Source organism: Trematomus bernacchii, unplaced genomic scaffold (genome assembly GCF_902827165.1).
Source record: "Trematomus bernacchii unplaced genomic scaffold, fTreBer1.1, whole genome shotgun sequence".
NCBI classification, from domain to species: Eukaryota; Metazoa; Chordata; class Actinopteri; order Perciformes; family Nototheniidae; genus Trematomus; species Trematomus bernacchii.
Window position 1 is genome coordinate 746,802 of NW_022988050.1, and position 12,652 is coordinate 759,453.

The 12,652-nt window shown below is 41.8% G+C and overlaps 1 protein-coding gene across 1 annotated transcript; it reads left to right on the plus strand.

Moving 5' to 3' along the window:
• Positions 1–120: 120 nt before the first annotated feature.
• Positions 121–10,011, plus strand: LOC117473870 (DNA repair endonuclease XPF-like). The gene is made up of 10 exons (XM_034119805.1): positions 121–615; positions 1,311–1,491; positions 2,022–2,217; positions 2,736–2,943; positions 3,376–3,556; positions 4,399–4,524; positions 4,605–4,709; positions 7,513–8,155; positions 8,236–8,348; positions 8,902–10,011. Exons 1-10 carry the CDS (start codon positions 439–441, stop codon positions 9,639–9,641), a joined length of 2,670 nt encoding a protein of 889 aa, XP_033975696.1. The 5' UTR covers positions 121–438; the 3' UTR covers positions 9,642–10,011.
• Positions 10,012–12,652: the final 2,641 nt, after the last annotated feature.

Sequence of the window (12,652 nt, forward strand, 5' to 3'; positions counted from 1 at the left end):
TTTCTCTTGTGCATTAAGAACACTTGTATTAGGGCATGATTTAACAATAAATAGGTTATATACAGTATAAAATACCACGTACTGCCACCCTGGCATGACCCTTTGCCACCCCATGTAAAATGTTCTAGAACCGCCACTGCGTATATATATATAAGTGGATCATAGTGGATGATATTGGATGATAGCAGGTATGGATCACATCTGCTATCATCCTCCATGTCACGAGATGACGCTCTCGATCCTCAATGTGAAGCCGTCACGCTCTCTTGGTTTACTGTCACATGACCGGAAGTGCATTTTAAAAACAAAGGACCACAGATTGCAGCGGCACCAAGCAGCTGTCTCACGATGACTTCTGTTGCCTTCTTGCTTTTAGCTGACATTTTTCACCGGAATTAACAGAAACCTTGTAGTTGTTGGTGTTTTATTCCCTCCAACATGGCGGGTCCGCTGCTGGAGTTTGAGACGGAGATGTTCCTCAGTCTGTTTGAGGTTGACGGGCTGCTGGTGGCGGCGGAGGGCATGGGGATAGACCGCATCCTGCTGCAGTTCATGCGGGTTTACTCCGAGCAGGGCAGCCTGGTCCTGCTGCTGAACACCACCACACCTGAGCAGGTGAGCAGGGAGATCACGTGTGTTATGAAGGCTTCTGAAGGAGCCAGGTGCTCAGTACGCGAATTAAGGCGCCACTACGGAAGCTCATGAGGGACGTTTCTTAAATGACACTTGAATAATATTATGATTGTTCCATTTTACAGCTGGTTAAATGCCGTTTTCATTTGAACTATTTGTTTAATGTGTTTGAATTGCTTGTGTTGCACCATTTTCAAATGTCAATAGTCCATCGTACAGCAGCCTAAGTCTTTATAAATCCAATGTCATGTTTTAATATTGCTTGCACAAATTGGAAAATCAGTAAATGACTTTTGAGCCTCATAGCATTTACTTTTTTATATTTGAATTGCATTTTAATGTTGTCAACTGTAAAGCCAGGTATGACCCTGAAAGTGAACTGTGTAACATACCTTTCACAAGTCATATAACTACCATATAAGTAAGTGAGAATGAAAATGCTTGTGGTAAATTCTAATACCATTATGGAATCACATTTTTAACTTGACATTATAATTGTATAATCTAGGCAAGATAACTTTAAGTAGAACAGTTTTATAATATGACTCCTGGGTACAGATGTTAGATACTTTTTGCTGCACTCTGCACATAAGCTACAGTGCAGAAATGGCAATGAAATTCTTCTGACCCGAGCTCCTCCATGTGAAGATGAACAAAATGCTCTCTCTCTCTCTCAGGAGTATTTCACAGAGCAGCTGCGAGCGGAGGGTGTGACCCACCTGCCGAGGACGGTGACCAGCGACGTGCAGAGCGCTGAGAGATACAACGTGTACACCGAGGGGGGGGTGCTGTTCGTCACCAGCAGGATCCTGGTGGTCGACTTCCTCACCGACCGCGTCCCCGCTCATCTGATCTCAGGTCAGATCATGGATACAATGATATTTTGTTACATAGTATGATGTTATTGATCAAAGATTCAAAGGTTTTATTGCCATATGCACAAAGCTACAGTGTAGAAATGGCAATGAAATTCTTCTGACCTGAGCTCCTCCAACAATGCAACATGTATAATAAAATACAAAAATACAAAATAAAAAGTAGCGCAAAAAGTCTATATACATGTCAATAATATTAGTTATTTCTGAACATATTAGTTATTTCTAAACATGGAACAATTGTTGTCATTTATTTGCATTCTAGACCATAATGGTGGTTATTACTATCTCTTTGACCTGTGTTTAATTATATTTTTTTTATGGCTTTATTGTAGAATTAGTAATTGATTAAAAAATATAAATTTGTTTCATGAATTTGCTGGTTATTTATGGGTTTTTTTGTGTTAATTTCTACTGTGCACATGAGAATTAAACCTTTGAATCCTGTGGTCTCATAGCAAACAGAAACCCAGACTAACATGCACACTCTCTCTCTCTGCATCTCGCCCTCAGGCATCCTGGTGTATCGTGCTCATACAATCATCGAGTCGTGTCAGGAGGCCTTCATCCTCCGTTTGTTCAGACAGAAGAACAAGACGGGCTTCATTAAAGCGTTCACTGACAAGGCCACGTCCTTCTCCTCCGGATTCTGCCAGGTGGAGCGTGTGATGAGGAACCTCTTCGTCAAGAAGCTCTACCTGTGGCCCAGGTATGAGACCTATTTCACTGCACATTTAGACACTTCATCGCATGAAAAGCACATATGAGATCAGATAAGATGGAACTTCATGTATCCCCTTGGGGAAATGCAGGCGTTTATAGCAGCAACAGGGTCAGAGTTAAAAACAGGATTCACACAAGGTACAAATAAAGACAAAATAGAATAAAAAAATTTAAATAATAATACCAAATGTTTTTAAAATAAAGTGTGTCTGTGTGTATTCAATGTCTGGGAGATTTCTGTATTGTTATTATTTTTAGCGTAAATACAGTATGTATTCTGCATTTTGTAAGTAGTCTGTTGTCTAATTTTTATTTTTGTTATGTACTTTTAGTTATTTTTTCATTTTTTTTAAAAGAAAATATTTTGTGCTTTTGGTTGTACATGTTGTGTATTCATCTCAATAAAAATGTGATCACAATTTGTTTTAATAAAGTGATAAAGTAACTGTTGAAACAAGATATCACAGTATATAATAATAATCTGTAACCTGCTGTATTCAACAGGTTTCAAGCGTCAGTGAACACAGCGCTGGACAGACACAAGCCGGAGGTGGTAGAGCTCAACGTGTCTCTGACTCCGGCCATGAGGGCCATCCAGAGCTCCATCCTGGACATCATGAGCGCCTGCCTGAAGGAGCTGAAGCGCTACAACCCCAGCCTGGAGGCCGAGGACCTCTCCCTGGAGAACACGCTGGGAAACGCCTTCGAAAAGGTATTTAAATGGAGTTGGATGTTGAAATGAAAAGTCTGCTTGTTGTTTATTTAGAAAGCCAAATGTAACCTAAAACAAGAAAATGAAACAGGCTTTTTTAAACATACTCTCTCCAGTACAGCTTAGCTCTGAGTGTTAGCGATGCTTGCTAATGTAAACAAAGACCATATTACGCCCAAAACACGTCACGCATTGTCTCTCACGGAGGAAAAGAGAGAGGGTTTTGTTTTCTGACACTTGGTTAGTTCCCTGACACACCGGGGACACATATTTATAAAAGACATCAAAAATGCATTTTGCATGATAGGTGACCTTTAAAGACAGCAAACATGGCATTCTTATGACAGGTGTTTTATCTGATTAGGTGTCTAATTTGGAAAGCTGAGTTTCCTGTATTTGAGGTTTGGTTGTGTTTGGCTTACTCTTATCCAGACGATCCGTCACTACCTGGACCCCCTGTGGCACCAGCTTGGCTCAAAGACCAAGGCTCTGGTCCAGGACCTGAAGGTGCTGAGGGTGCTGCTGCTCTACCTCACCCAGTACGACTGCGTCACCTTCCTCAATCTGCTCGAGTCTCTGCGCTCCAGCCAGAAGAACTTTGGATCCAACTCAGGTAAACTACATCTTAATTTGAAATACTGTGGGTGAATATTGAACCTAATATTTGTGATTAACCCTTGTGTTGTGTTCAAAAGCTGTTACCGTTCATGGTGCTCGCGGGTCAATTTTGACCCATGATTTATCTCAGTCCAAAACACAAAAGAAAAATGACTATCATCCAATATTGTTTTAACTCCATCATAACTAACTTATAATGCATTCATAACCGTACAATCCTGTTGTAATGTAATGTTATGGCCCCAAAACACATTACACCACATATTGCACACGTGCATGTGTGTGTTCAGGTTCAAGTGTTAGTGTACATATTCTTTGAGAAAGGTGGAGTTCCTGTGGAGGAAGGGGAGACCAGGTGCATGTTGCGAAAAATTATTGTTACAGTGTATGAAGGGGGGGGGGAGGGGTGTCTAAAGTCAAAGATGAATCTTGATTGGGCCAAATTTGACCTCGAGTCACCCACAACAATTCTGCTGGGTCTCCCCCGACCCGAACACCAAATTATACACTTTTTTTTATACAAGAGACCTTCAGACTTGGCTAAAATGGTCAAAATCAGTTTTGTAGTGTTTATATATCTGTGGTGGAGGATATCATGAAGCCTTGTTCTGATACAAAAAACTAGAGCGTAGTTATTATATAATTTTAACTTGAAACGGGTCACGGGAGACCCGAACACAACATAAGGGTTAAGAGATTTGTATGCATGTCTTTGGCTCTTTTCTGCTGTAACAATGTACATTCCCCCTCTGTGGGACTAATAATGGTATTCTGGTTCTGGTTCTGGTTCTGATTCAGCACCTTCATCTGAGTTTCGTTTGTTTATGCTACCATCAGGGTGGTTATTCCTCGACTCCAGTACCTCCATGTTTATGAACACCAGGGGAAGAGTGTACCGCTACCCAGAGAGCAAGAAGAAAGTCAAACTGGGAGTGGAGGCAGAGAAACCAAAGCCATCCTCAGGTACCTGACATCTGCATCCTTCTCTGCTTGCATGTGTATTTATTAGATTGCTAAACGCTCACATTATGTTTTTGTTTCAGAGGTGAAACGGCAACTGGTGCTGGAGAAGAGCCCGAAGTGGGAGGCTCTGACCGAAGTACTGCAGGAGATCGAGAAGGAGAACAAGAGCTCTGAACATGAACCAGGTCAGAGTGATATACAGGTCCATTATGTCAACACTGCACCTCATTTTCTATCATTTAGATTAGCATATAATGTACTACTTTTACAGAATTTCATAGAAACCACGTTTTAGTTTCCCAAAGGCGTTTTTGGTAATCATTGAAATGAATCTACATAGGAAAAGCATATACGAAAATGAAATCTACAATTCTATTTTTAATATACATCCAGCAGAAAGGCCAGCATACGCAGCTCTGACATTTCAAAGTCATCCTCTTCAGGGTATGCTGCTTTGTCATGGTTCACTGGTTCGTCTTATACACGTTACACATGCAGTAAAAGCAAACTAGTCCCCCTGAATCTGCAGAAAATACGACAATAGAACAGTGCTTTCTCCCAGTATATATTTTTTTGGTGTCAAAGCAGGAGAAGCCCATGTTTATAACTAAATACCTTCACTAATAACCAATGGCTGCATTCAATTTGAGTGTGTCAGTAAGCCAGTTATCTAAGATCAGGACTACTTGTACCTTTTTCTGAAGTTTATTTGCGGGTACATGGAAAGAGTAAGGAGTAGCTCAAGTAATTTGAAAGAGGTAGAGATAAGGATTTGGGTTTAGCTCTAACACCTGAACATCAGAGGTTAAACGTATTTGCAGAGGAAACAGTCGGCTAAAAGGGATGGATTAACAATTGAATTACGGCCAATTAGGGCTGTCCTTGACATAAGAAACTCTTAGTCCTCTCGCACTAATACGATTTGGGAGACTAATTGATTACTCGATTTATCAGATCTCTACAAAGAATCGTGCAAAGGCACCTCTTTATGTGTTGAGTTTCCTAGAGATGAGTTTATACATTTGTCAGAAAAGGGTTGGACAGCATTAAAAAAATATGTTTTGTAGAATCTTTGTTGACTAGGACAAAAATGACCTTTAAATTGACTAATCGACAAAAGAGGACAGTCTTATGGCGCATTTCCACTTTAGGGCCTCGCACGGCTTAGTACAGTATAGTTAGGCCTTGGTAGGCCAGGCTCACTTTATGCTGCGTTTCCATTACAGTTTAGGAACTGGGGCAGTAACTATAGTAACGCAGTGTAGGCGGAGCCGTGACGTCATCTTCAATGCGAAACACAAAACCAACATCAGCCGTTAGCTGTTAGCACTCAGAGCTCACAGCTCCTCATATCTGTTCAGAAACTAGACAAAAGTTAAACAAGTACAAACCACAGACTGTCTGTGTCATGGCGAATACAGTCGCTGCTTTATTTATGTCTGTAGGCCGTTGTTGTGAGTGTGGACGGTCGGAGCATATACTGCGTTAGCTTAGCCAATCTCCATTTAGAAAACACGCATTTTAAAAGGTTTTTCGCCTGCCGTCTGTCTGCAGACTTGTCAAAGCATTAATTCATGGTTTTTACTAACCGGTATCAGTATGTTGTTACTTCGGCATCATTTTGAAACGTGTATTACAATTAAATCACGGTCAAATATGTTCATTTTGTTGTAGTTGCCAGCGATTCTCTCACTAGTTTAGCATACTCAGCCCGGTTGTTGGCCCGGAAAGAACCTCGATTTTGGAGGGCCAGAAAAACTGTGAAAAAGTACCCGCTAGCCGGAACTACGCCTAGTGGAAACGCAACCAAAAACAGGCCGGGCACGGCACGGCACGCTTAAACCACGCTCCGCGCTGTAGTGGAGTACTGATAATCTAAAGGGGCCCTATTATGCTTTTTTGGGGGGTTTTCCCTTTCCTGTAGTGTGTTATAAAGGTTTTAGTGCATGTAAATGGTCTGGAAAGTCTAAAGTCCCCCACCCCCCCAGGCAGTATGAGAAGAAAAAAAAGAACCTTTTTTAACATTAAAGCATGTAAACATGTCACAGTAGAGACACAAAATGAACAAAATAGGGCCCCTTTAATTTTATTGTCAATCTTTCAGTTTGTGTGTACAGACAGAGAGATCGAAATACCGTTTCCCACAATCCCGAATACAAAAATATGTATATACCTATATATATATATATATATATATATATATATACACAATCAACAGACACATTTATACATATGCACACATTAAGACATAAATAAAAGCACAACAATCAATATATACAAAATAACAGTCACTTCAATATCTTTGGGATACATTTGGATGATAATGGCACAATGTAGAATGTTGCAGACTGTATTCACACCATTAAGAAAGAGTCTCTGTCATCAAAAAGCGAAAGGTATTATATTATTGTACAGACTTAACTTAAAGGGGACCTATCATGCAAAATGCACTTTTGTACGTCTTTTCTACATGAATATGTGTCCCCGGTGTTCCAGGGAACTCACCAAGTGTCAGAAAACACAACCCTCTCTATTTTCCTCCATACCCAAATCTCTAAAAAAGGGGCTGCAACGGATCTGATAAAAACTGATCCAGATTTGAACACTGTCCTGACGTCAGGACGGTGGCGCTACGGCTATTGGGCCAACTCCACCAATCAGCAGGAGACAGCCACGGCCATTGCCGTTCGAAAGCGCTGGAGACGCTGTAGTACATATGCCAGGCCTCTAGATGGTGCTGTTCTCACTGAATCAGCCCTTACAAACACAGAGCTAAAAAATGTCAAAATGAGGCAAACTGAGGCATGGCTAAAATGCATGATCTGTTTGGTATTTTGAAAAAAAAAAAGTATAAATATGCCTTATATAGGTATGGCCCTACACTATATTATTCAAATATAGCATGATAGGTCCACTTTAAATATGGCAGTATTTTATCTGCATTTTCTGCATTACACTGAAAAGGGAACATTCCTAACGTGTCCCCAGGTCGGGTTCTGATCTGTGCCAGTGATGACCGGACCTGTGCCCAGCTGCAGCAGTACATCCGGCTCGGCTCCGACTCGCTGCTCCACCGCCTCTACGCCCGCACCGTCGGCAAAAGTGACGCCGCTGCAGCCGCCGCCCTCGATCTCGATTGCCACAAAAAGGGCAACAGCTGGCCGAAAAAAGGAGCCAAGGGAAAAGAGCCGGCGCAGAAAAAACCCACAAAGAGTAAAAAAAGACCCTCGCTGACTCTGACCCAGATGGTGGGGAAAGACGAGGCGGAGGAGGCGGAGATGATGGGCAGCAGTGGAGACGAGGACGAGGATGAGGAGGAGGAACAGATGAAGCTGGATTTGTCATCAGATGCTTATTATGGAGTTCTGAAGGAGCCGCTGACTGTCATCCACCCTCTGAAGGGCCTCACTGACCCCCACAGCCTCACCAGGGTGCTGCACGAGGTGGAGCCCAGCTTCGTGGTGCTGTACGACGCTGAGATCAGTTTCGTCCGCCAGTTGGAGATCTACAAAGCTAGCCGGCCCGGGAAAACACTGAGGGTGTATTTCCTCATCTACGGAGGCTCCACGGAGGAACAGAAGTACCTGACGGCGCTGTCCAGGGAAAAGAGAGCCTTCGAACACCTCATCAGGTCAGAAACACGCTTCTCTCTGTCTGGTGATGTTTTGTTGTGTTGGTTTCTCTTTGGTGACTGTGTGTGTTTCTCCGCAGAGAAAAGGCTACCATGGTGATCCCAGAGGAGAGGGAGGGGCGGGCAGACACTAACCTGGACCTGGCAAGGAATTTAGAGCCTGCAAACGCCACCACCAACACCCGCAAAGCAGGCATGTCTATAGAACTGAAACGACTAGTCGCTATTTTCAACTATTTTGATGAGTGATTAATTGTTAGTTATTCTTCTTGCAAAAATGGCAGATTCCAGAGAGAAATACGGACACTGGAATGGAACTTTTTATTATTTTCTGTACTTAAAGATATATTATAACGTTAAATTAAAATAAAATGTCGAAAATAATTGGTATTGAAGATAAATATTCTGATGCCAGTAAAAGTAGGCTTTTATCTACTAAGAAAAATACGTGCAAGGACATTGTGCATTTCTGTTAAAAGAGTCAGATTCCTTTTTATTTATTGTTTTCTGGATTTCTTTTATATATTTAGGATACTTGTTTTTTCCCACATTCCCACATTTTTCTTTTATATATAATTGTTCTTTAAAGTTTTAACCACTACCTTCACCTCCTTCCTCTATTTTTTGTCATTTTCAAACATCTATTGGTTCCCCTGGACAGTTTATTTTGTCTTACCTTATAAAAGTCCCCACGATTTCTTAAATAAGTGTCTAATTTTTTCCCCATTTCCTGTCCACTAACCCAGGAGGTCAGGAGCAGCCCAAAGAGCCGTCCCGAGTCATCGTTGACATGCGTGAGTTTCGCAGTGAGCTGCCCTCGTTGCTGCACCGCCGCGGGCTGGACATCGAGCCCGTCACCCTGGAAGTGGGCGACTACATCCTGACCCCGGACACGTGCGTCGAGCGGAAGAGCGTCAGTGATCTGATTGGCTCCCTGCAGAGCGGCCGCCTCTACACTCAGTGTCTCTCCATGACTCGATACTACAAAAGACCTGTGCTGCTCATTGAGTTTGACCCAGCAAAACCCTTTTCCTTGATGGCACGCTCAGATTTCCGTCATGAGATATCGGCCAATGACATTTCTTCCAAACTCACCTTACTCACTTTGCATTTCCCTCGGCTCCGTATTCTCTGGTGCCCGTCCCCCCACGCCACTGCCGAGCTCTTCGAGGATCTGAAGAAAGGTCGCCTGGAGCCGGATGGTGCCGCCGCTCAGGCCATCACAGCCGAGTCAGACATGGTGGCCGAATCAGCTGACCTCTACAACCCCGGGCCGTATGACTTCCTGTTGAAAATGCCTGGGGTCAATATGAAAAACTACAGGGCTCTTGTGAAAAACGCAGACAGCCTGGCAGATTTAGCCCAACTCAGCCAGGAAAGGTTGGCAGAAATACTGGAGAATGCTAAAAATGCTAAGCAGCTGTTTGAGTTTCTGCATAATGATGCTGATGTCCCTGCTCCTGTGCAGAAGGGCAAGTGGACATGATGGGTGTGGAAATTGAATTGCTTCAAGAGGGATTAATCAAATGGGCTTTCTTCTTCTTCAAAGCATCGGACTTATGTATATAATTATAATGTTCCTGGTATCAGGAGGATTAGTTTTCAATGTACATTTTGATGATAATGGCATGATGTAAAATGATGCAGACTAAATTCACACCGTACAGAATGAGTCTGTCATCAAAAAGTATTATATTTATGTACAGAATGAACTGATATACTGCAATGTTTTTTTCTATTGTATTTTGTAAACTACTCTGAAAATGGGACATGTTCTTAAATAACTTGGCAGAATCAAATATTTTATAATTGTTTTGTTTACCTCTTGTTTAAATAAATAAATCTATCTAGAACAACGCTGTTTTATAACCCCTTTATTGTACTTAGACCCTTTTAGAAACTCCACTTTATGATTTGTAAAAAGTCAAAAAAAATTGTAAAATGAAAATCACCCATTAGCTGGGCATGGTGTTTCTATGTTGCTCAGTTTCTGAAAAACTGCATTCATTCAAGAAAAAAGACACACAATTAGTTGTATTATTGGGTACATACATACAAGGAAGTCCTGGGATTACATCATGAAATCTAAAAGGAGTTTCCTGCATTAGTTTGACTGTATAGTGTTGTGAGAATGAGCATTTGTGATTTGTGTCACCTCGAATATCTACCAGATTTACACAGCAACCACTACATAACACTACTCATATGTGAGGGGAAAAAACAGACATAGGATATTCTTTATGAGTGTTCAACGTATGAGTGTTGTTGTGATGTAGTTTAGTTTGAAAAAATCGAGTCATGCTGATGGTAGGACGATAAATGCTGACTGACCGGTAAACAGGACAGATCCCTCCGCCACTCCCCCCCAAGGCTTCGTCATTACGTCACTCCGCATCCGAACCTAGACCCAGTCGCAGCCATTTTACTCCGCGAAATAAACTTCAATCTCACAGCTACAGGAAACAAAACAACACACACGCGACAATTCCCCCGGGATAATGGATATCTCATTGTGAACAGAACACAATCCGGTTTCAAGTATTCTCAAATAGGTGAGTCCACAGACCCGGGGCGACGCTGTCTTGTTTTTAGCATGTGTTAGCATGTGTTAGCTTAGCCGAGCTAACTGTGAGGTGGTTGTTGTTGAGCAGCGTTTGTGATAAGCAGACGAGGGTTGGTGCAATAACACAGCAATGTGGACATTAAGGGTTTGACTGCTCCTCATATTGAGGTGTTTTAAGTCATTGTAATAATGGCCGCTTCATCATGTTTTTAATTATTGGCACTGTCTGCACTCACCTGTCAGATTTAAAGTAGCTAAACAACGTTAGCTGATCCCACACCCACCTCTGCGATAACAGACACTGCAGACAGCCAAGCCAGGCAATAACACCTCTATAGGACATATGTGTCCTTTCTCCTAATGCTATCTAGTTGTCAAGGAGAGATGGTACTTAGATATTGTACTTGAGTAAAAAGTAGAAGTACCAAATGTAGGAATACTCTGTTACAGTAAAAGTCCTGCATTCAAAATGTGACTCAAGTAAAAGTACAAAAAGATACTTAAAGTACCGAAAGTGAAAGTACTCATTATGCACATTGGCCCATTTCAGATGAATATATATATATGATATGTTTAATAATGATTGATCATTAAAGTGTTATCAAAGCTGGTAAAGGTGCAGCTAGTTTGAATGACTTTGTATACTGCAGGGTAGCTTGTTAATTCACTCCAGGTGTACTAAGGTGTTTTTTTATGTTTCACATCATTAATCCAAATCTGCTAAGTAATTTAAGATATTTTGTAAATATGGTGGAGTCAAAGTCCATGAATTACCTCTGAATAATAGTGGGGTAGGAGTAGAAAGTAGCAAAAAGGTCCCTCAGAATTGTACTTAAGTTCAGTAGTACTTTGGTTAATGTACTTATTTACTTTAAACCACTGGTACTGCATGCTTATTACTTGAGCTAGCATGCTATCAAAGGCTGGGGCATGCTGTGATTTGGGAGACTTATCACCCTGCTATTACTGAACTCGTGTTTTCTTATAGATGGTGTTTTTACCTTTGTTATAGATGGCACAGATAGGTTGGAAAAAGGAAAGAGAGGGGATGACAAGCATGTGGTTCTAAAGTAACACTACTAAATATTACTAACCATGCACACTGTTAACAAGACCCCCCCCCCCTCCCTTCCTCTTAAACCCTATGATGTTATCTTATTGCCTTCCCCATTGATTGAAGTGAGAAAAGTGAGGTAGTGCTGCAGCAAATCCAAACACATTGTGGTGTGTGTGAGTCATAAAGACTGGCAGGATGTGTTGTTTCACAGGCGGCCCTTTGCTGTCCAAGTCTGACACGGAAAAGTGTGAATTATTAGAGTTAACCTAAACACTGTGTAAGGCTGAAGGGAAAGTTATTATCCTTAAAGGCTGTGTGTCGTATATCTCTTGCTTATTTTAGAGCCACCCGTGCACTATAAGCTTGCAGGAAGACCGTCTACCCAGATCCCTTTAGCCTAGGGGTTCAGTGTCTCTTGTGTCAAATTAAATGGCACTAGAGACTTATTAAATATATGAAAATGTCCTATTTCTGACAGTTTTTCCATCCTCCAAGTGGAAAGAGTTGCAGGAGACATTAGTACTGAGGGTTATCTACCCACAGGAAAGCGTGCAACCCATAGTATCAGAAACTACTTTACATAACCAGCCTACACATTGTCTTTATTGCAGGCCACTCTCTATTAAGGTTTGTTAGCTGCTTTAATAGTCTCTTCTTAAGGCCCTGACACACCAAACTGACACCAAAGAACACGTCCTGACGGACCCGATTGTTGTGTCGCCTCACATCTCCTGCGTCTTGGCCAAAAAGTCGCACTGGAACACACCGCAAATACTTCAGCCAAGTAGCACGTACGCACTGCGCATGCGTGAGTGGCAATAACTCTCCTTACCAGCAAGCGGCGGTAGTGTGTATTCTTAATTCAAAAGAGGCAACC